Source organism: Neomonachus schauinslandi, chromosome 14 (genome assembly GCF_002201575.2).
Source record: "Neomonachus schauinslandi chromosome 14, ASM220157v2, whole genome shotgun sequence".
In the NCBI taxonomy this organism is placed as follows: domain Eukaryota; kingdom Metazoa; phylum Chordata; class Mammalia; order Carnivora; family Phocidae; genus Neomonachus; species Neomonachus schauinslandi.
In genome coordinates, this window is record NC_058416.1 from 13,010,863 (window position 1) to 13,035,636 (window position 24,774).

Below are 24,774 nucleotides of genomic sequence, written 5' to 3' on the forward strand. Positions count from 1 at the left end.
GGTTGGGGAGCATTTGTCACCTTTTGTGCTCAGCAATTACTGCAACTGGGGACACATTCTATTGGAGCACAGGTTAGGGACAGGACAAGGGCTATGTTGATATTAGGTTCAGGGATACTGTAATTGATTGAAAGCAAATGTACATTGAGAAAAATGTACTTACAAATATTTTGAGCATCTACAGCTTACTTAATGAGATTTTGAGGCTAGGCCCAAACTTTTCTGCTGGAGAAAAGTTCCATGCACTCCTGCCAGGCCTCTCATTTAATTGCATAGTTACACATAGCAGAAAGTGATCCCAGCAGCCCCTGGTCCTTTCCCCCGCCCCCATGATGAAAGGGAATGGGGGAGGAAGCAAGCCTGGTGGGCAGGAAGAAAGGAAGACAAGGGAATAAGAGCAGTAATTATTCTTACTCCCTTTCATTTTCCATCAGTGGCCTCGAAAAGCACTTACATACAGGAATGCTTTTGTAAAATGATGGCTTGGTTCCATTTCAAAATAGCAAATCTAATGTCATGAAAAAAACAAGACGTGTAGTTCAGTAATATTTTATTATCGGTGACATAAAAGACATTCAATATTGAACCTTCAGAGCAAGAAGAAAGTTGAACCTATTTACAATGAATGCCAGAGAAGAGATGGGTGAAGGAATGTCACGAAATCGTCAGCAAATGTGCTCTTTTGGTAGTGAGCTAACCCGTGTACCTGCAGCACAGATAACGTAACAGACCAACTTCACAAATTACTATTAATGTAAGTTACTAACTATGTACCATAACTAAACCCGTAGTCTGGAAACATACGTGTCAAGGCAGTGAGAACACTCCAATTCCTGTTGTTCTCTCCAAAGGCATTAGCTCCTTTCCCCTTTCCCACTAGCACGTTAGACAAAGAGCCAAGTTCCTTCAACACTCAAAATACTCTTTTATCGGCTACCTTAAAAATCCCCGCGTGTTTGAAGTCCCTGATCATCAGACACCCAGAGCCTTGTTGAGGCTGTCAGCATTCCCTGTCCATCAGTGACCTACCACCAGCCAAGTGACCACATGCGTGTTCTGTCGAAAGTGAAAGTGGATTTTTAATAAAATCTAACCTCCCCTCGAGGTGCTGCACTTCCACTACTACGGGTCTGCAATGCCCTCTCCAACCTTCCAAAATTTCAAAAAGGTCTGAAAACCAAAAGCTTCTTCATAAGCGGGTGGCACACTCATTTGGCAGTAAAACCTGACATTTATTATGGGCTACTCAGAGTCCTTATCCAATTTGTGTGAATATTCTATGTTTTGCGGCAGAAATATGAAAGTGTTTATTTACAGGGTGCTGCCCCAGACTCTCTCAATGGAGTTCCTTCCATAACATATAGTATGTGCAACATGTTAGCTTTCTAAAATCCCAAAAAGTCACAGAGTTGGGAGAAAACATTGGGACCACAGTTTAAGCAAAAAGAACCAGGGGCCGACAGCAGCCTAAACGCGTGCCCAACTTTTGTTGGAGCCAGGAAAGTTTTGTGAATCCCATGTACCAGTTTCTTTAGTCTCCCAGGGAAGTGAGAATGTCTGGAACATTCTGCATCCCAGTAAAGGAAGATGAAGCTCTAAAATCCTCCAGATCCTCCTTACAGGAATTTTCATTGCGGAAGACTGCATTCCTGCCCATGACCCTAGATAATTTGGCAAGTAATGAATACATATTTTTCATCTACTGTAACTCCTTTTCATTAAAAGCATTGTAGTTTATGGCAGGGGGCAGGGGTGGGGAGAATAAAAGAAAGGATTGGAAAAGAAGAGCCTATTAGTGTGAGGGTTACACATGTCAAGTACCAGCTACTTCCTGATCCAGCAATATTAACAATTATTGTATTTAGAAAGTGATTCTTTGGATGCAGAGTTTACAGAAAAGTCAGGTGGGACTTAACCTGGGCTCTGCCACTTAAGGAGAACAGAACTTGCCAAAGAAAATGATGTTTCGCGTTTTGTTGTGCCTGATGATGTAAATAAATGGGTGGTCGGCATTGAATTCATCCTTGTGTTGCAGGATTCGCGATCCTGGCACCTCTATGGAATCCCCACCATCTTCCGTTATCTCTAAGCACACTCTGTGAATAACATTGGAGAGGGCCACTCCCTTGGTCTCTGACATTCCAGAGAAATCAGATGTATTCTCATTAAAGATATTTTTCAGCCCTAGGTTTTCCAGACTAGCTTTGGGATCAACAAGCTTTTCCACCTTAAATTTTGGAATGGAGAGTTTGACTTTGGCATTGGCCATGGTGCTGGGATTGGTCCACTGCAAGAGTGTCTCTGAGTTGAGCTGTTGTTCAACCTGAAGGACCCAAAGGAGAGGAAATTACCTTTTTTTATTATTCCCAGTTGTAAAAGACCCTGTTTGATTGAAATCAGAAAGTGCCATTGTGAACCCAGTTTTGAAGCAGCGCAGATGGGCCACCGAACATGGAGTCAGTCCTGTAGTTTAGGTATGTGACTAGTTTTCCTTACCAAAGATGCACCCAGCCACCCAGCACCCCACCCTCCAACAATGGTCACTTTGCATGTCTGAGGGCATTTCTTTGAAGCCGTAGAGAAGAAATGAACGCATGGATGATGTTGCATAAATAAGAGTGAAATAAACATAAAATGAGAAGGGTTTTTAGACAGGCTATTTCTTGAATGCTTATTTTAACTTCTCTGCCAGGAAATCCAGAACATTCATGTACTTGGTATGGCATCAAAATTAGTAACGTAAATTAAAGCTAAAGTTGCTCTTTCTCAAATGAGAACTTGAACTGTCTACGGTCATTCTTGAAGACCCAAGGTGATGAATGCATCCATTTCAGTTGGTGGTTTTAGAAATGAGAGATATGCAATGACACATAAAATGGTTTAATCATAAAATTCCTCATTGAGCAAATCTTAGATTGCTCCTTGCCCAGCCAACGTCCCCACTGGCTAGCAGAGAAACATGTGCAAAAAGAGAATGACAGTACCTTGACTGTTACTATCATGGGGTCACCCCGCACTGAAGTTACTCACCTGAAACCCCATAAAAGTCTGTAACACAGCAAGGTCACAGAGTGGGCACAAGTTTGTTTGTTTGTTTGTTTTGTTTTTAGTGGGGGAGGGTCCCCTTGGATTCTCTTGTTAATCCACAATGATTATGTTTTCAATGATTACTGTTTCATTTACAACAAATTATTCAGACCAAAAGATTGCCATAAGTAAGTAGAATTTTTGAGCCAAAAGCTACCAAAAGGTATATTCTCTTGCCCGCTTATTATCTGGGAATGAAGAGAGGGAAGAAAATTCATCCCTAACTCAAAAAGACTACTCAGAGGGAAAAAAGCACTTTTTTTCTTCCATTATATATGTGTTATGTGTCAAATTGTACTCCCACCCCAAAATCAATTCATATATTGAAGACCTAACTCACACTGCCTTCGAATGTGACCTTATGTGGGAACAGCATCCTTGCGGGTATCATTCAGATGAGGTCATTAGGGTGGGCCCTAACCTAATATGACCAGTGTCTTCATAAAAAGGAAAATTTTAGACACAGATGCACACACACAGGGAGAAAGCCATGTGAACACAGAGGCAAAAATTGAAGTGATGCATCTCCAGGCCAAGGAAGGCCAAAGAGTGCCAGCCTATCTCCAGAAGCTGAGGGAGAGGCAGAGGACAGAGTCTCCCTCACAGCCCCCAGCAGGAACCAACACCGTGAGCTCAGATTTCTAGCCTCTGGAACTGTGAGAGAATAAATTCCTGTTGTTTAAGCCCCTGAGTTTGTGGTACTTTATTATGGCAGCCGCAGGAGACCAATGCTACACGTGTTCTTGCATTTTCCTGAGACCCAAGAGATCAGTTTCTTCCATTCTATACTGTAATCAGGCAAAGTTTGGTATGAGGGTATTTCCCATAAGGGAAAGTGCAAGGACCAAGGAGAAAAGAGACCAAGGCATGGAGTGGAGTGAGAAAGAGCAGCGAATAAAAGAGCAATGAAGGCCGGTGATGGAGAGAATGTAACCATCATTAAAGTAGCAAGTGGGATGGAGACTGACTTAGACCTAGATCGTCCCCGGGAAAGTCAGGGAGTAACTGAGGCATGCAATGAAGCAGGTGATCTCTGGGTTCCTCAAAGAGTCCATCCTTCTCCCTGGCTAAGGGCCGAGACCCAGGTGGAGGGGAGCTAGGGAAGCTGGGGAGTGAGGGCCAAGGGGGGGAGCAGGTGGCCAGGGCGTGGCTGGATGGGTCTGCCAGAGCAGACAGGAAGCTAAAGCACCATTCACAAGCAGATGAGCCTCTAGTTAAACCCCGAGCCTCTAATAACCTACAGAAAAGATGAAGCATAATAAAATCTCATATACGTGTATGCATTAAAAGGGCTTTTCAAAACCCATAGCATGTGCCACACAAAGAGTGAACCCTAAAGCAAGCTGTGGACTCTGATAATGTGCTGATAACTGGCTCATTGGCTGTAACAAATGTACCGCACTAATGCAAGATGCTAGTAATAGGTACCCGAGGCTAGATTAAGAACACAGATTCCAACTGCCTGGGCTCAAATTCTGATTCTACATGCCACTGACAACTTATGTGACCACGGACCAGTCACCTCCCCTGCTGTGCCTCAGTTTCCCCGGTCAACAAGAACACAGTGATAGTTTCCAATGCACGGATAGGGCTGTTGCGAGAAACCAGTGACAAGGAGCACGTGGGACCTCACAGGTCCTGGCTCCTCACAAGTGCCAAGTAAATGTTGGCTGTTTTCCTATTAAACAGAAAGACCCGGAAAGGACTGCGAGACCCTTGTCACGGTCACACACAGTGCTGGCCACACAACTTCGTGGCACGGCAGGTGGCACCTTTGTGTTGAACCCCGCCTCCCTCCTCACCTTCTCCAGGCCCGTGGACTCATCCTCCACATCACTGGGTAGCAGAATGAGCATGCTGAGGTGCTTATTTTGAAAGGGAAGCTCTATGATCTTACAATTGATACCATCAACGTTGCCCATACAGAATGTGGCCTCCATACTCATCATCTGCACTGGTTTGGTGTCCGTCTGTAAGAGGAGAAGAAATTTTGACCGCTTGTTTTTCAAGTTACAAGCACAACCATAAATACACACAGACATTTGTTCTTGTTATAGTTTCAGGCCATAATGGCGCAGTCCCACATCTGGACCCAAACCATCACAGACTAGCCCCTGAAGAGTTTATGACTTCCTTTGAAAAGTTATTCACATGCCTCATAATTCCAATCTATTTCAGGAACTAGACATACTAAACTTGCTTATATTAAACATTAAAAATAAGGCAGTATGACTGAAAACATAGGGAAACTTTGACTCAGTCTTTATAGATGCTCATAATTACAAGCTTCTTAAGCCATTCCTGGTGGAGCTGACTTGAAAGTAAGTTCTAGTGCAAACCACGCATCTCCTTATGCAGCTTTTTCTGCTAGAACACGTAATAGAGAACACTCAGCATGTAGCAGGACAAACATCACATTTGTTTTGTCCTCTGTTATCCTTTGGTTTTGTTACCCTCTTCCTGTACGGCCAACCTACTGGGATCTGAGCAGATGAAGAGTCTGGGTTAGAGTTAAGAACCTCGGGTTTTAGCCTCAAACGTGACATAAACAGAAGCCCTGATCTTGCGCAAGTCACTTAACTTCTCTGGGCCTCAGTTTCCCTGTCAGTAAAATGAGGGAATTGGACATTTCAGAATGACTGCTACCTCTGGGGAGGAAGAGAGAAAGACACAGGAGAGGTTGGGGCTGCACAGGGCAGTATATCTGTTGCTATATTTTTTTCTTTAAAATATCTGAAATAAGGTAAAATATAAAGATTTACAAAGCTGGTTGTTGGGTACATCGGTGTTTGTTTTAATATTTTCTATAGTTTTCTGTATGCTTGAAATATTTTGTAGTTTTTTAAATGGGAATATTAAATAACAGAATTTTCTTGAAGTCGCTTCCAGTTCCACTGCCTTCATCACTTCTCAGAAAAGGGCCTTAGTGCCCAAGCTTTTCTCTCCAGGTCCTTTCTTCTCTCTGTCCCCATTAATACTTGACTTTGGGCCTCTACTACAAAGACACTGATTTCCTGAAGGAAAATTAGTTCATACTCAAAAGCAAGAGACTGATCGTAATTTAGGGTGACTTCTTATTTCAATCTACACCTCCCATGGGATATTTGCCTATTAACTACATCTCGTTTAGGGGAGATTTCAAACTTCATAGCAGGTCTAGGGGATGATATAGCAGTAAAATTTTTATCTGGGATCTTCAAACAGTAAACTAAATTTCCCCCGACACCTCTCTCAAGCAAAGCTAGACCATATTTTACTTTTTGTAACACCTCTATTTCAATACTTGTCACATGGTTAGAATATTTATCTATGTGAGTGTCTTTCCACCCCCCCCCACCCCAACTCGACTACTTCTGTCAAAGCAGAAACCATGTCTTATTATCTTGGTATATCCCAGCACATAGTATTTGCTCACTAAATATTTGGTTGATAGATAACTAAAGACTTCGAGTCTATGTACAACCAGAAACATAACTGTGAGAGAAAAACATACTACTTTTGAAATTAACTGCTGGTTCTTCCATTTATTTCTCTTAAAGAAGATATAGATTTGTCTAAAAATCTCCATCAAGTTAGACTGCTAGTCATATGAATTTGCATATAGTCGTGGCCACCAAAAACCATCATCAATTTCACTTATCAGCACAGAATATGGATATACAATAATCCCATCTCTTGAAATCAAGAGACGTATCTTTTGAACACCGGACTAAATAAAGACTATTCCAAGAAATGTGTATGTGTATGTGTGTGTGTGTATTGTATATATGTGTGTGTGTGAATTCACCTTGTCTGAATAGGCACTATACTAAACTTTTAATAATATAACTTCATCAACTTAGTCTACCCTTAAAGGAAACACCATGGGACTGAGGGAAAAGTTCAGTAACATCAGTGGAAAAGTTCAGGGGCTATAAAAGCAAAGCAAAGGAAACAAAAGAAAAGTTTGCTTTCAAAAGGAGGGCGGATCCCCATGCAGGCTTGAGCAGTATTTTACTGCTTGGTTAGATGAAACACGACAAGATCAATGACATTTCAAATCCTTATTAATTCTCTTCCTAGAGTCTCCAGGATCTGACATGACCCACCTTTATGACTTGAGTCACAGTAAAGGAGTAGCACACATTCCTCCTTCTTTCCGCCCTTTCACACTTTGCTAGATGCAAAAATTACACGTCTGGGGCGCTCGGTGCCAAAGCCCACACTGCACTCCTGACTATCACCAGGTGTGGATCTGGTCCCGGGCTTGCCCTGCGGCCGCTAGGACAAACACCATTAACAAACTGTTTCGGGTTTTGCTTACACATAACTTAGGGCCCCTCTGCCAGCCCTTTCCAGGGAGGAGAGCCAACCACCAGCAAAACAATCTAACCATTCTGGAAAAGAGAGCGAGTCTCTGGATTATGGTTCTCTGTCTACCACCTTCCTCCCAGCCGTTAGTCTCAGGATAGGCACACTACCTACCTCCCGTGCCTCAATTTTCCTCACTGGACTGAGTCCCTATGGTCCCGTGTGTTGCTCTAATTTTTCAGATCGATAGTTGGGAGCCTCTGACATGCTGCTCCCCTCCCCATACCTTGTTGATTCTGAATGGGCATTCTTTGGTCTCAGATTCAGGAAATTTCTTCATCCACTTCCCAACGAAGTAGGCAGCATTAACCACAAGGATTTTGGTCTGGTCAGTGACACTGTTGTCAGCCAAGATGTTCTCAAAGTGGCCTGCAAACAATTATAGGAAACCCCAGATTGCACCTGTCATTCTTCCAAACCACATCCGGTCTCCACACGCACGTCCGCTCGCGGGGTATTTATCACTGTTGGAGCCACCCGCCCAAGGTTTGATAGCCCACATGCCTCCTTTCAGAAGGGTTTCTTTCTCCCCCTCCCTCTTGCCACAGGAGCACTTAGCAAAGAGACCTAGCAGGGAGAGAGCAGAGGGGAAGGGAGGAAAAAGAAAGGAAGAACAGGAAGAAGAGACCCATGAGCTACCACTTTCAAATGTCTATCCTGTGCCAGCTAGCATGCTAGAGGTTTCCTAGGCAGGGTGTCATGTATTTCTCCCCATTTTACAGATGAGGAAGCTGAGACGTAGTGGTGAAGTCACTGGCCCAAGATGACACATGAGCAAGGTCGGATTCAGGATTCAGAGCTGAGTCTTTCGGACTCCACAGCCTGTGCTCTGGAATGAAAATGCACGAGTGTAATTTTAACCTTTTCCCGTGCACTACCTCACAGTGATCCTGGAAGGCCAAGATCGTTATCCCCATTTTATACTTAAGGAACCTGGGGCTCGGGAAGGCCGAGCAGCCTTCCTGGCTCACTGGGCTGGAATGCTTGTTTGTGCAGGACTGCACTGTGCTCTTGACCCTATAGCTGGGCTCGCCCTCCCCAGAGGGCCCTGGCACGGACGCCCGCTAGCATCAGAGTCAGCAGGGTCATTGCTGCAGAGATCCAGTCCCCAGCAGCCCCAACAGCTCCCTGAGGATAATGCCTTCATAAAACGAAGGCCTCACATGTGAATAACACTGACGTTTTTTCCAAGGGATTTTCATTTACCTAATCCCCAGGATGTTCCCACTGCGGCTCAGGGCCCACTCCACAGACCTGTGACATGCGTGTGCAGGGCCCTGTTCTGGTTTCCTGCTCCTCTGTCACCACATTGAAGTCCTTAATACGTTTTTTAATAAAGGACCCTGCATTTGCATCTTGCACTGAACTCATGTAACCAGTCTTGCCAATGTTACATGACGGGTTGAATACTAATCATGTTAAGGAAGGAACTGGTAGACCAGACAAGGAGGGGAGCCAGTAGGTGGTCGTTTCAACTTAAATCTTGAGCTTCTGACTCTAAATTCGGAGGACTTTTCAATAACCTACCTTCTCCAGTAAAATCTTAAGTTCATGAAGATTTTTTTAAAGGCCCATATAGAGAAAATACAATTATCTGGCAATTCTAGAAGCAAAACTGTTACACAGCAGTTTAAACAGCAACTGCTTTTTGCTTATAAATCTTTAAACTGTGCTTAACCTGGTGTTAGTTTTACCAGTTTTTTCTTTACATATGAAGGCAAAGAAGCATCATTTCAATATCAGATCTATACGTATGTATACATCCGTGTGTGTGCATGCATAGCTATCATACATTGTTTGTTACCCTATAGATCGAACTTGATCCTCACAACCACCATGTAAAAATTAATCAGGTAACACATGCCGCATTTTACAGGTCAGTAAACTGAGGCTCCCTACCCAAGGAACTCAGTTCAAAGTGGCAGCATCTGGATTTGAATCCAGGTTCTGAAGGACTCCAAGACCAAGGCCTCTCCAGGGTCTCACTCTGCAGTTGCTGCGAGGACTCTGGCATTCCTGAATCAGCACCAAGACAGGCTCCCTCTGGCCACTCCCACAGGAAGCGAGTCTCCCTTCCCTGAGAAGTGTGTCCCTCCCCAGACCGCAGCAGCGGAACTGAAGGTGGCCTCAGAGACCAAGGTAAAGCCCAAACCCTTCGTTTCCAGATTGAGAAAGCGGCCAGTGACTTGCCGGAAGCCACCCTCTGTTAGAGACATAGCTGGGAGCAGGCATGTGGAGGCTGACAGCTCACTGGGGAGCACAGCAAGGCGGATGGAAACGGAAACACCAAAAATAAATAAATAAAAATACATTTTAAAAATTTTAAAAAGAAACTGAAGCACCACGAATTCCTGCCAAGTGTAAGATGATGTTGGACATGCCCAGGAATCCATCCGCATGTTTGAAATGGCTGGAAGGGCAAGAATTTAGCTTGTCTACTGAAAACATCCGAGGAAGCCCCCGGATGTTCCAGTTTATGCTTAGCAGAAAGATTCATGAGAAGACAGGGTCCAAGTAAGGAAAGGATACTTGCCATCCGTGAGATCCTTGATTGACTGGTTGATCTGACCTTTTGTTTCTTCCAATTTATCTTTGAAGTCAACGGTTTCCATTTCCTTTGCGTAGGGTCTCTTTGTAGAGCTGATGAACTCCTGAAAAACATCCAGTTCTTAAAATCACAAAGTACCTAAAGTCCATAGTCAGGCCATCGCGACCTTCCATGATTCTAACTAAAGGATTTGTAAGTGTCCAGGTTGGTGAATACCCTTTCAAAATCAGTAACACTGTACAAATGGAAACTTCCTGGGGAAATCAATGAATGTTCTTTGTCTGAAGTGTTTCATTTCTTCAATTCTAAGGAATATCAATTATTAAATGCCTCCATCAACGTAGTAGCAGCTTTGGGGGAAAAAAAGAAACACTACATTAAATGTATGCAATAATTATAATATGAATTCCAACTTAGAAACATTAAAATGTGCATTTTATATATATATGTATATATATATCCTAGAATAGAAGAAATGGGGGCGCCTGGGTGGCTCAGTCAGTTAAGCATCTGCCTTCAGCTCAGGTCATGATCCCAGGGTCCTGGGATTGAACCCTGCATCAGGCTCCCTGCTCAGAGGGGAATCTGCTTCTCCCTCTCCTCCCCTCTCTTGCTATCTCTGTCACTATCTCTGTCTCTCTTCAAATAAATAAATAAAAATCTTTAAAAAAAAAAAAGATCTCGACTAGAAAAACAAACGGTACAGCATAAAGTAGTAAAACTATGGTAAAATATTTAACTGGAAGTCTACCTTTTAGATGTGGAAAGCTTGCAATTCTGATCATGCAAACACAAATGGAATCAACTCTATATTACTAAAGTAGAGAAAGAACCTCTATGTAGCCGTCAAAGATGTTGGCTTTGTTTTTTAAATACAGATTTTTAAAAAATTATGATATACTCTGGGGTCAAATGTAAGGATACTACAGTGTACTTTATATGATTCCTTCAAGAAACAGCTGAAATTAAATACCTAGAGCTACCTTGGATAGATGCCCACATGACCAGCCTAGGAAAGCAAACAAAATCAATTTGTAACTAGTTCATGCAGTTGCTTTTTTTCTTATTGATTTTGAGAAACATCAAGAGAATATTGTGTGCATGAACAAATGAGGTAGAGAATTTAAAATGTTGACCCAGGCCACAGGTCCTGTTATTTAAGGAGAAAGAGGTTTAACTCATGAGCTGTCTTGCATCTACAGAGATACACTGACTAAAGAGTTAATACCCCCATTCTCTATTCCTCTCAGTGAGGAAGCTAGGAGGAAGGGTGAGATGAAGGTGTGTTTGAGAGGAAAAAGGGAAACCCACAAGCTTCTCTATATTTTGAGCCATAATGTGACTGCAATGCAATTCTAGCTAGATGTGACTCCCACTATTTGCAGCCTCCCCGTAGAGGCCGCTTTTAGACAGTCAACTTGAGCAATGGAAGCCTGAGAAAGGTAGAAGGGCCCGCCGGGAGACCCTACTCCCTGGCTGAATAAAAACAGCCCCATTAGGCGACCCCCCCTCAAAATATCCACAAGCCCTAGCTAACCCATGGGTTACTTACACCCAGACTCAGGTACCCACAAGAGGTAAATTCCGTACATTCCATACCTCCTCACCTGCCCCTTAACTAGAGCCCCCAACCACTGCCTCATGGCAGACAGTCTCTTCCTTGCTGTCCTGCCCGCCACTCCCTTGCGGTGTATTCAATAAACTTCTATCTCCTTTGTTCTGCCTTGTGTGAATGCTTTCACCACCCAAGCTGCCAGCTTATACCCGACTGGGTTGCCCCACATTTGGTGACCCACCTATCTGATTAGGAAACCCCCCACATTCTCCATTAGGACTGATTTATTTTTGATAAGCCTGAAATCATAAACGAGCATCCTAGAAGTGAATTTCACTGACAACAAAGTTGTGGGTCTAACCATGTGAAAATGTCCCTCCTGATAAAAAGGTGAATGATTCTACTTGCTTTAACCCACTTACTGTAGAAGGATTCAGAGATTTGTCTACATAGAGCCGTTTGATTAGTTTCAGTGAGTAAAAGGAACTAAGTTTGTTCACATCCGATGTTACTGTTTGAAATCCAAAGGGTACGTCTTTGATATTTTCAAAATGAAGGACCTGTGAAGAGAAAAAAATGCATTACCCAGGAAGCATTGCCTCTTCCCACTGCAGTGGCTATGGGGGGGGGGGGGGGGGTCAGTATCTCCCTGCTCAATTGTTCCCATAAAGGGAGGCTTTTCAACCTGAGTATTATTGGCATTTGGGGCTGGATAATTCTTTCTGGAGTGCTGTCCTGGATATGGTAGAATGCTTCCCAGCATCCCTGGTTAACTAGGTGCCCATAGTGCCCCTTCCTCCATTTGTGACAACTAAAAATGTCTCCAGGCGTCTCCAAATGTCCCTGGGATGGGAGGGGGGGCAGAACTGTCCCCAGTTGACTGCCATGAAGATAGTCTTCTCTTTGTTCAACTATGGGGCAATTTTGCCCATTCTTTAAAGTGATGCCTCCAATGTTCATAAAGAAGGCTTTCTGAACTTGGTAAAGAATAAAGCTGGGTTATAATGTCTATCCAATTGAGACACAAGAAGAGAGAGATGAATACCAAGAGAGACAATCATTAGGCAGGTATCAGATTCGGGGATAGAGGCGTCTCCAGCCAGGGTCTATCTAGCCCCTTCGGTTGCTCTAACCAAGTGTGCTGATGCATCACCGTTGGGAGGCAGCCACCATCCGTGGTTGGCTGCACTTGGTGGGCTACAGTCACACAGCCCTGCCTGGGAATCCCAGCCTGTACCCACTAGACATATAATCTTGCCCAGCTCTTCAGAGATTCATGTTCCCCTCTGGAAAAGGGACTGAGAATACCTACTTTTCTGAGTTGATATGACCATTACAGACATTGCATGTAAAACACCTAAAACATCATATGGATTCAGAAACATTAATAATTATTCTTATAGTAATACTGGAAGTCACTTAAAACTAGGATGCTGTCTTCTGGAAGGCTTCATTCCTTCCATTTTGTTCCTAACTTTTCTTTTGTTCCAACCAATAGCCCAGCAGCTCCTCTGCTTCATTGTGCCCCAAAACGTGATGTCCGCATAAGGTGATCCTCTCCTCACCCTTAAGTCATAATAACCGCCCTGGTTGCCACACCTCAGGTACTGTCACTAAATGGGCACACTGTGCCGATGACTCAAAAACCTCGGTACAGCAGGGTCCAATTGGCTGGTCCAAGTAGTACGCGCTCTCATGCTCAATGACAGGAAAAAAGACTAGAAAATTAAGGAACCCAGGTAACCACTACCAGGAAAACAATTGCAGGTACTGAAAAGAGCTTTATTATTAATATTGAGAACAGACCCACTACCAGGAAGTTCTCTTTACTATCCCTTCTCTAATGGGAGATGAGGAAGGAGGAAGGAGACATGGGGTAGGGATGGAGGGGTGGGGGAGTCGGGAGTGAAGGACAGATAAGAAGAGACAGGTGTTCTGCCCACAGCTGAAGTTTCTTTTTCAAGCCCCACTCAGTTTCGAGTGTAAATTCTTCATCCTGACTCAAATGATATTTTGTGGGTCATACTTTCTGGGGATTTATGGATATAAGAAGACATTCCTTTTTTAAATGCTTGTGAGTTGATGGAAAAAAAGATTCCGTTGAACCTAAAATGATCAACATAAAAATAATACTGGAATGGAAGTAGAAGCACATCTACCTACTATCTAAGAGGGGGAGATGGGTAAAGGGGTCAAAATTTCCAGGCATAAAATAAGTAATTCATGGGAATGTAATGTACAGCAGGGTGATTACAGTTAACAATTACTGTATTGTGCATTTGAAAGTTGCTAAGAGAATAAGTCTCAAAAGTTCTCATACAAGAAAAAAAAACTGTAACAATGTAAGGTGACAGATGTTAACTTGACTTACTGCGGTGATCATTTCACAATATATGCAGATAGCAAATCACTCTATTGCACACCTAAAACTAATACGTAATATGTCAATTACATCACAATTAAAAATAATGATAAACTGAAATAAAGGTAAATGAGTATTTAAAATGTAACAATCTGGAAGATCACCTCATTTGAAGTTCTAAGAATTTTACAAAGCAAATAGTCAACCATAGCCAAAAAAGTAACTCTAAAAAAAATACACACACACACACACATACACTCGCATCTGCATATAACTATAAACATATATGGGGGAGGGGTGACATCATTTCAGTCCATTCTTCTCACATGGGGTACTCAAGCCCTAGGGAGTATTCTGAAACATAAGAAAGCACAATCCGTCTTCTTATTCATCCCTGTTACTTGAAGGTAGAAAATTTAAAATGTTATTTCTGTACCAACATAAGTGCAGATATATTTATCTAATACAGATATTAACGTATTATAGGGTAGAATATATTATAGAGTAGAATGCAGTGGAGCCTACATCTTAAAATAAAGCATGATGCTGTCAATAAATTTTGTGCATAAGACAGGGGTTGTCTGCAGCGGCACATTTAACAAACACCATCTTGATGGATTCTTATAATGTAACAGGTAGACTTGCCGAAGGCCACCCATTGGTATAAAGATTGTGATTGCCTAGCAGGTCCCGGGTTCTCCATCACAACATGGTACTTGTAAATGTGGGTTGCAGGACAGATTAATGAACTTTCACATTTAAAGACTGATTAAGAGGGTGCTAGAAATAGCACAATTCTCAATGCTGAGCAATTTTCTCTAAGAGCCCCCATTCATTTTCCTTAGGCACTGCCTATGTGTTCTAATAAGCCTGTTTGCACTCAAAGCAGAAACAAGGTACGGAGCTTACCTGTCCAATTTCATTTGCTGTGTCCCCTTTGGCGCCTACTTGAGCAAGGGACAGAGAGGTGGAGAGACAGATTGGAGAGAAGAGGACATTGCCTGCCGGCTCATTTTCACACAGTTGTTTGAACAGGTCAACTGCAAAGGCCGAATTTGCCAGTCGTAGAGCATCCATTGTGGGTCTGGAGCAAAGTACAAGGATGAGGTTATTTCAGTTGACAGTTGACAACACTGATCAAAATCAATTGGTTTCGTTTACCAATTTTGTTTCAATTAGGATTTAGGCTAAACCATACAAAATTAACATTTTTGCAGATGAAAAACAGTCAGATCACAGCAGTTCTGTGTGGTTCAATTTAATCTTTAGTAAGTGTAATGTGTTGAATCATGTCCCCCAAAAAGACATGTTGAAGTCCCACTCCTGGGTACCGGTGAATGGGATCTCATTTGGAAATAAGATCTTTGCAGATTTAATCAAGTTAGGGTTAAGAGGGTGACTGAGGTCCTTGTAAGAACAGGAGAAAAGACACAGAGACAGACATGAGCAAAGGGAAGATGATGTGAGGACACACAGGGAGAAGGCCACAGATAGCAGAGGAGGAGATCAAAGTGATGCTTCTAGGAACCCCAAGAATCACGGGCAATACCAGAAGCTAAGAGAAAAGCATGGGACAGATTCTCCCCTACAGCTCCCAGGGAGAGCAGGGCCCTGCCAACACCTTGATTCCAGGCTTCTGGTCTCCAGAATTGTGGGAGAATACATTTCTATTGTTTCAAGCCACGCAATCTGTGGTACTTCGTTACAGCGGTCCTAGGAATCTAATACAGCCAGTAATGCCCTAGGAGGGCACCTAGCACATAGCAATACTGAATAAACACAGCTGTGATTGTTTTTGGTGTGAGTACATACCTACAATGTGGAAGACACACCACACAAAGTATTAGAAGTATCTACTGAGTCCCTCCTTCTCTGAGTCTGCAATCCCTTTGGGGAGATACGGAGACAAATAAGTAGAATGCAGGACTGCCTTTGCCAAGTGAGCCACGTGAGAAGTTAAAGAAAAGAGGGAAGGTGAGTTCAGCTAAAAATATGGAGCCTGAGGAAGTGAGTAGGCACCTAGTCTTGTCTGAGGACTCTTATTCTGATGCATATTCGCTAAGTGGTGTCCAGAGACCCCTGGCATCTTTTAGTGGGTCCATTTTCAGGGGCACCTGGCTGGCTCAGTCAGCAGAGCATGCGACTCTTGATCCCCGGGTCGTGAGTTCAAGCCCCTTGTTGGGCATAGATTAAATAATTTTTTAAAAATTTCATAATAACTTTCAGACGTTGTTTGTCTTTTCACTTTCAATCTCTCACAAATATGCAGCAGTTTTCCAGAGGCTGTTTGATGTGTCTTCCCTTAAACCAAATTTTAAAGAGACTTGAAGACAATAAAAAACGTTACTCATCCTTCTGCAATTTTTTTCCTTTAGAAAAGAGTTGTTTTTCATAAAGATATGTTATTCATGTTAATATGTCATGGTTATATTATTGTCATTTTTAATAAATTAGTAAATATTTCAAAATTTCTCCAGTTTTAATTTCTAATTGGGAAATACTGATAGACATATCTGACATCAAAAAAAAAAAAGGGAAAGAAAAACAGCTCTTTGGGATCCTCAGTAATTTTTAAGAGTGTAAAGGGGTCTTGAAATTTAAAAGTTTGAGAACTGTTGTTCTATTGAAAGGTCCACCTATCTGTCCAGTCCAGTAGTTAATGATCAAGCCGGAGGGCACCTGGGTAACTCAAGCAGTCGGGGCATAACCCCTTCTAGAACAGAGCGGAGCTACATGGACTCTTCAGGCTCAGCCTGAGCCCAGGATAGAATGTGTCTGAGGGCCATAGAATGATATTACTACCCCTGGCTGACTAGGGCACAGGCCAAGGCTTGAAGCATTCCCCCAAAGCCATCGGGCACTGTGTAGTCACACACACAGACACAAAGAGCAAACATGACATTGAAGGACCTCTGGTAGGACACGCTTCCTGGTGTCAGACAAAGTATCAGCACTCAGGACAGAGGGCTTCCTGCCAACAGGACCTAAAGAGCTGTTAGAGTCCATGCATGAATAGGATCTCAATTGTGTACCTTATACCTTAACAGAAATTCAAAATTCAAAGATGCAAAAATAAGACCAAGGAATGGGCCCCTGGTCTACAAATATGTTTTCAGAATTCTGCCTTTTATGGGACATGTGGCTTGTGTGTAGGATGGATTCAAAAAGACTATAATATATCTCGGAGTCTGTAAAAGGAAATTCATTACCAAAAAAAAAGTTTTGTTGACCCGTTCATGCTCGCTTGTCCTCTCCAATGACTTCTTCCTCTTTCATTTTATGTCCCCGATAAGAACAGCTAAGTGAGCTTAGGTCTGTGTTCTCACTGAAAACCTACTACAAGGTAACCTTCAATCTTACATTTCTCTGGGGCCCATGACCTTCTCCTCTCTCCTCAGGGTTGGGGTCTGCGTGGATGACAGCCCATTCTCAGGTGAAGGAGCCCAGTATCAGGTGTGCAGAAGGCAATGAGATAGAAACGGAAGCATATGGGGTGTTTGGACCAGTAGGACCACTGCAGGAAAATTTAAAAAAACTTCACAAAAGGTTTGGGGAATCCATGTATACGGACTTTCAGGACAAGATGTCTGGCTTTCTCCAACAGTAAATTTAACATTGACGGTGCGGACTTCATCTACAGTTAAAATTCAGCGTGAGTTATTTCTCCATCAAAGAGAGATGCCTACATGAGCTATTTCTTCACCAAAGAGAAAAGCCTAAACCCAGGTCACTGGGCACTTCTCAAAGCTTTTACAACTTGAGGCCTAATCACATTAATACTAATATGAAAACATACCAACTCTGCTTGAACAGACATCAGCAGTCCTTCCCAGCATGTATTTCCCACCGTCCCAAAGAGAAATTAGAATAATTTTGCATAATCGATAACAAACTTTACTAAAGTTTGATCTCCTTCTTGTGTGTAAGGCCTTGGAGTAATCCACTAAGGGAATTTTGACAGCAAACTCCAGGAAGCGGATCGAAGGGTAAAGAAATTCTCATTTTGTTCAAGTGAAGCACTCTTCTTTCATGCTTTATAGCATTTGAAGATAAACGTAGTCTAAATGGTTCTATGTGAGTACAAGATCGTAGTGGTTTTTAGTACAGTTGATTACACAATATAATTAACACTGTGTTGCAATTCAAGTCTCAGAGTCAGGCCTCTGTTGGAAAATACAAATCAGTACATGTCTATCAGCTGAGGCTTCCCTGACAGGAGCAGACCCTCCCTTTCAAGAGTCTGTTCCTTTGCATGAAGAGTCCTCAGTGCATGAGGTGTGCCTTCTTATCTGTGTGCTGACAAGCTCCTTTCCCAGAAAAGGTCTCCTTCGAGTTGGGGAAGGTCATGCAGCCCCTTCATATCTGAGGTCCCAGAGACAATAACATTATTTGATGCTTGACAAAGGAAGCAGAAAATGACAGCACGTGGAAATTGCTGTGGGGCAGTCACCAAGCAAGTAATCAATCAGACATTGCATGGTAAATCTGATCCCTTGCTTGGTGATTATTACCAACTGCCCTAAAAATACTTAAGGCCGATCTGGTCTAAAGTAGTTCCAAGGGATGACTTTGGCCACAGCCAATTACCACCTCGCTGTGCTGCAAGACAAAACATGCAAACAAATCTTGGCAATGTTAGCAATACGAGCCTAGGAAAATGCGTCAGGTCCTACACGGACCATTTTGAGTAGTGAATGCTAGAAAAATTATGCGTACAAGAGTAGAAATTAGAAAAGAAAAGAGTACAGATTAGCAAGTCCGACATAATAAATGTACATGTCTAATGACATGTGTTCAGAGTGTTAAAATCGCTGCAACTTTTTTGGTTTCACTTTTCACTTTGTTACAGAGAGAACTTCTTTCATTTTCATGAAAACCTTCTGACAATTATAACAAATAAAGAGAATTTCCATTACAGCTCCAACATAGAAAACACTACATCTTTTAGGTCACTTAAATGTTTAAGAGGCACTTTTATGATAACCAGAGAAAAGTGAGATGGAAATTTAAGTTAGAAATGCAAATGCAACAAACAAAAAGTTGTCAGAAAATATTGCAAAGTTGCCTGTTGTTTGCATTGAATCCTAAAATCATAGATCTTTCAAGTGGGACAAGATCTTGGAATGGATCTAGTCTGGCTCCTCCCCTTCATGTTACAGATGAGGAAAGTAAGGCAGACAGAGATGAAGTGATTGTCCCAGGCCACTCACACGGGGAGTGAAAGTGGCAAAACCAGACTTTCATTTCCACCAGCTGCCGGCCACGTGCTCCCCACCACACCTCATCGCCTTCCCTCTCGGTAATTGTGTCTTCACTGGCGTGTGTTCTCTCGGAAGTCTTCAGAGTTCCAAAAATCCTACATGCCCTCAGTTACCCTTTCAGAGATACCAAGAGACTTTGCATGTTTTTTTTTAAATACACACAAAACTTTTTTTACCATTTTCCAAGAAGCTCTTGTTCTCTTCCTGCTCCTTACATTGCAAACTATGAATTCGATATTGCTTTCATTGAATAAGTGTTAACTAGGGACCTCCTGTGTGTCAAGCACTGAGCTAGACATTAGGAAGTCACAAGTGAACACACACGGTTCCTGCCTCTGTGGAGCTGTCATATGGCATGTCACGTGTGATGGTGTCCTTAGCACTTGGATGGGGGCACCAGTTTCTGGTGGGAGCCCTCAGGGGAGACAGCTCACTCACAGTACAATCTTAGTGAGGTCTCCTCAGAGACAGTTCCAAGTAAGTCACACGAAAGCAAGTCCTGAAGGAGAAGTAGGAGTTAGCCATGCAAAACTGTGTGCCAGAGAGAACGGACCCAATTCAGAGACTGCAGGGGGTCCCAAATGAGTGGAGCCACACACACTAGGATGTGCGCAGGGTCAGTGTGCTCACTTCTCTAGCCCTATAGCTGGTCACTGGCCCCTGCATAAAGATTCCTAATGTTTTTAATGCATCTAAGCCAATGGTCCTCAAGCTTTTCATCTGTAGACCATTTGGATGAGATAAAGACCTTGTGGGTAGGTTGACCATATGTCCCACTTTGCCTGGGACAGTCCTGGTTTATCTGTCTTGTCCTGAAATTAGCAAGAGTGCCCCTTTTGCTCTCAAACATGTTGTATTTGAACAAGATAATTTCACTCTATGTATAGATCCATTCTTCTACGCACATTTGCACATACAAACACACACACACACGGCTATGTGCATGTTTTTTTTTCCTTAAAAACTATTTTTCACTGTGTCACATTATTGTGGATATCATTTAGCCTAGCTGGCCTCAGTTTACAGACGAAGAAAAATGTGGTTAAAAAAAATCAGTATTTGGTCTAGCCAGTCCCAAGCCAACAGAACAGCCTGGCCTATTAAAATTGATCTTTAGTATGATACACCTCAATGAAGCCATAAAAACCACAGGGTCTATGAGGAAGAAACTATGAACCAGCCTATTTGAAATGTTGCCCAAGAACACACATGTGAAAAACGTAACATGTTTCAAGTGTCCTGAAAGCCAGAAATAGGGAGAGAAAATATTCCCTGCCTGGAAGAATGTGGTTCCTAGTAAGCGAACACTGACTGGGTGCTTAAAAATGCCAAAAAGAAAAGTGGTTCCAAAATCAGACTCTCAACCCAATCAGGAAGGTGAGCCAGACATTCAAATGCCTGCTGAGTCTCTCCAGGTTTCCAGCACCATGCCCTTTCTGAAACTAGCATTAAAAAATTCATTTCGAATTCCCAGATAGGGCTGAAAAGGTCCTCAGAAAAACCTTCCCCTCCAGAAATCACTGTCGCACAGCCCCACCACCACTACCACCCAAACCTCCTAGCCGTGTTACCTCTTCATACTTGCACCTCTCCTGGCTAAGTGATTTCGCTCCCTACACGGCATTCCTGGTTCCCAAAGGACCAAGAGCTCAAAGTGCTGCCCAGGTGGGGGTGGGCAGGCAGCAGCACCACAGCCCACCGCCTGTCCTTGACAATAACCACTATGTCAACTTCCTTCACCACCTCGAAGCAGCTCAAATCATTATTTGGTTTTAAGAATCTTCCTGAAAAGGAATCACCAGCCCTACCACCGCGCTTTGCTTACCTGGAGTCACAGTTATTCTGGAAAATGCACGGCAAGTGAGAAGGAAAGTGAGGGCCGTGGAAGGACCTTGATGCAGGGGCAAACCCTCTGTGGGGCAGAGGCAAGGCTTGCTCACCTGAACCGGCACCACGCCCTCTGTGCCCACTCCCAGCCTGCGCTCCTGCCACCTCCCACTCCTGCACTCTCGGCTCTTACTCATGCCTCTTGGCAGCTGGTCCATGAGTGAAAAAAATGATTCAGGCTGAAGTTGCTGTTGTCTGCACAGCTTCCAAAGGCCTCTGACATGCTCGGGCAGGAAGGGCTGTCGGTGGATCCTGCCTTGGGCTAAATACATACATTCGTAGGTACAGAAGGGCAACCCTGGCAGGCTACGTGGGACCGGAAGATGAAATATGATATGAAATAGAAGGAATAGGTGATGGTCGTAATGATTCATACTTCTCAAATAGGGTGGTGCCCCAAAAAGCTCCCTAACCTCTACCTTTCCACGTCAACTGGGATAGCTCATCCTGCCTAGAATGCCAAAGAGGTACTACCAATTAAACAGAGCAGCGATCACAAAACAAAGAGGGCCCCCAGAAATTAAATAAATTCTGCTTAGGAAAATATGTAATACCATTGATAGGACGAAGTGCTGGATGAAGCTCCCAGTGACTAAGATTACACAGCTCTGCTCTTTGTGGAGCCTGCTCTTTGCAGAGTCCGAATTTCCTGCCTCCCTGCAGCTCCTTCATTTAGTACGACCTATATCCTTCCTAGCAAATCTGTTCTCAGGAAAGTACCTGCAACTAAGCCAACTGGTTCTCTGCTGTACTCACCTAAGGTTCTCTATTGTTTGTTTATCACACACTTTCATGATCAGCTGTTTATTGCACGGTCTTTTCTATCCAGCTACGAATCTTAACGATAAAGACCAAGCCTCGTTCATTTTTGTAACACCAACCCTTGGTGCGGACTTGATAGACAGTATGCAGTCAATAAATGCTTGTTATCTAAATGAATGAGAGCACCTCGTTCTGCCAAACTAAGATTGACTGATAGCTTCCCTTCCCCGGATGCCTGGTTATTACTAACCAGGATCAAAGTCATAAACTAAATGAGTTGAACTCTGAAAGTAGACTCTTAGGCATCAGTGGGGCAAGTGGAGGTAAGAAGGTCATCAGAGGGTGATGTGGGCAGGATGCTTCTCAAAAATTACACTCTCCAGTTCTAGTGGGGAAATGTGGGTTTAGGGGCAGAGTCATTCCTTGGGAAACTCACAGTACCTCTCCTTGCTTCAGCTATCCCAGACAAAGCGCTTAACCGCTCCAGCCTGTGTCCTCATCTGTAAAATGAAATACACATACGCATGAAGACACAATACATAGGATTCGTCTGGCACATGGTGTGTGCTCCCTGCTGATGGCCATTACTATTTTACTGCTTTGCGGGTTCCTCAGGCAGGCACAGGCTCAGGGAAGACTCATAATGGCCCAAAGCCTGGTTCAGAGGATTCACACCTAATTCACTGCAATAATTTATTGAACAGCTGCTGCACGCTTGCCACTGTGACCCAAAGATTTTTAAGAGACTTGCGTTTAAATCAGACAGCTTTGTCCTTTCTCCCTTTTGATGTTTGAATTCCCTCTGCAACACTCCTGCTCAGCGCTTGTCAAACCTGGACAGAAATGCTTCTGGTGACAGGAATTCCGCAATGCCCAAGGAAACCCGAACATAATTCTGACTGTTGGAAATAAATATTTCTTTAAAAATACTAAATGGAAAGGGATCCGGCTGTTTGTAGGAAGTACCATTTGCTCTACGATTCCCCAAATGACCTCTAATTTTCTTCTCTTTCATTTGCCACAAAAACCATGTGGTTGACTATGCATTAAAGAGTAGATTTTTTGTTTTTTTTTTTTTAGAGGGAAGAAATATAGCTTAAAGAATGAATTATCCATTCAGTCATCAAACAATTTTATCAGACATAATTTTCTCCAGTCAGCAAAAGCAATCATCAGCCCAAATATTTAATAACCTAGGAGACTGTTTTGTTGGTGCTTTTTCTTACCTGTAGTCTGAAACACTGCAAACGTTATTAACTTGATTACTCAGCATTTTGGCTGAGGGATGGCTTACCACACCCAGCCACTCCCAGGAACCATTCAGAGGAGCTTTGTTACAGCCTGCTTAGAATTCTCTCTCTCTCTCTCTCTCTCTGTCTTCTCTTCCAAGAAGATAAATTTCAGCCAAGAATTCCTGAGTACTCTTCCCAGATACCTACAAATCATCAAGTGTTTTTTTTACCACTGATAGGTAGGATTCCCACCAATGCATATAACAGTTCTCCCATACAACAGAGGAATAATGAGAACCGTGCAAATTTCCAACTTCACAGAAATCACACAATAAAGCCCACACCCAGTCCCTGAGAACAGTCACCTCCTTTTCACATGTAGAGAAACTGAAATAGAAAAGTTAAGACAACTTTACCTTAGAGTGTCTGATAGAGACAGAAAAAAAAAAGTCTTCAAAACCCCAGATTTATAATCCTTTACCTAAACTATGTCCATTTCAAGAATCCAACAGCTTAACACACTTTCATGCTTTGTGACTTATCAACATCTAGTGTTTGAGAAGCCTAAAATTGTGTCTAGAAGAAATTTTATATTAAATGGTAACCTGTAATGGAAAATGACTCACATGAAATTTCTACTAAGATGCAAACTTACGGGGGGGGCGAGAAAACTAACACTGAAAAAACAAATAAAGGGTAAAGCAAGATTCCAGAATTAAACCACAAGCAGATAGCATGAGTGGTACAATTCTTCATACTGAGTGTCAGGATATATCCAAGCAGAAAATTCAATATCAAATCACTTATATTTGGTTGATGGATGTAGAGGAAAAGAAGGTGACAGTGTGGGAAAGAGGATTCAATTCATCTTGGAGTCAATTCTGAGCCACACTCCATGGTTCAGTAAGTATTAATCATCAGCAAGAAACTTAGCTTCTCTGGGCCTCAGACTCCTGCAACATAAAAAGGAGAGAGGGGTTGGACCCGTGGTTCTAATGTTCCCTGTAGACATAAAAGTCAAAGAGTGAAACTTGCCTTTACCTAACCAAAAAAGAGCTCAATGACTCAAGAAAATGAATAGTATGGAATGCCTTGAATGTGACATAAAAATGAAATGAAAATTCAATATATTAGTTCATTAAAGACTGAGTTTTAATTCATTAGGTAATCAAGTTATGTGATCTGGCGACTTCTCATTCAGCTTTTCAAATATTTGTATATATAAGCTATTTTATAATTTTCCTTTTATATGTAATTCTTATAAGACAAAAGGAATATAAGAATCAAAATACAATCTTTCCAAAATGTCCAGTAGAAATAAGAATTTCAATACAGCCAATAGAAATGTAAATTAGCCAACTTTTCTGGGAAATAATAATATCAATTTTGCAATATGTGACCTTTTTATTATTCATCTCCTTTGACCCAATAATACACCTTTTAGAAATCTTTCTTAAGGAAATAATAATTACAGATAGAGTCAATGATTAATGTACAGAAATATCCACAGTAATATTATTTATAACAGAAAAGCTAGACACCAGCTGAATATCCATCACAAGGAAAATAACTAAATATATGTTTTTGAAGAGTAGTGCCTACAAGATTAAGCTGCATAACAGTAGGCTAAGAAATATATATATATATATATATATATATACACGGATTTAGAGACTCTGGTTCTTGCTGTAATGCACTTAAGGTTGACAAATGACGTGTGTGTGTATACT

The 24,774-nt window shown here is 42.4% G+C and overlaps 1 protein-coding gene across 1 annotated transcript; it reads right to left on the minus strand.

The window, feature by feature from the left end:
• Positions 1-533: 533 nt before the first annotated feature.
• SERPINB5 (serpin family B member 5) lies at positions 534-21,137 on the minus strand. The gene is made up of 7 exons (XM_021686149.1): positions 20,989-21,137; positions 14,812-14,986; positions 11,963-12,100; positions 9,971-10,088; positions 7,664-7,806; positions 4,890-5,057; positions 534-2,323 (listed from the first exon to the last, which is right to left on the minus strand). The coding sequence occupies exons 2-7, from the start codon at positions 14,977-14,979 to the stop codon at positions 1,931-1,933; spliced, it is 1,128 nt and encodes a 375-aa protein (XP_021541824.1). The 5' UTR covers positions 14,980-14,986; positions 20,989-21,137; the 3' UTR covers positions 534-1,930.
• Between the last annotated feature and the right edge of the window lie 3,637 nt (positions 21,138-24,774).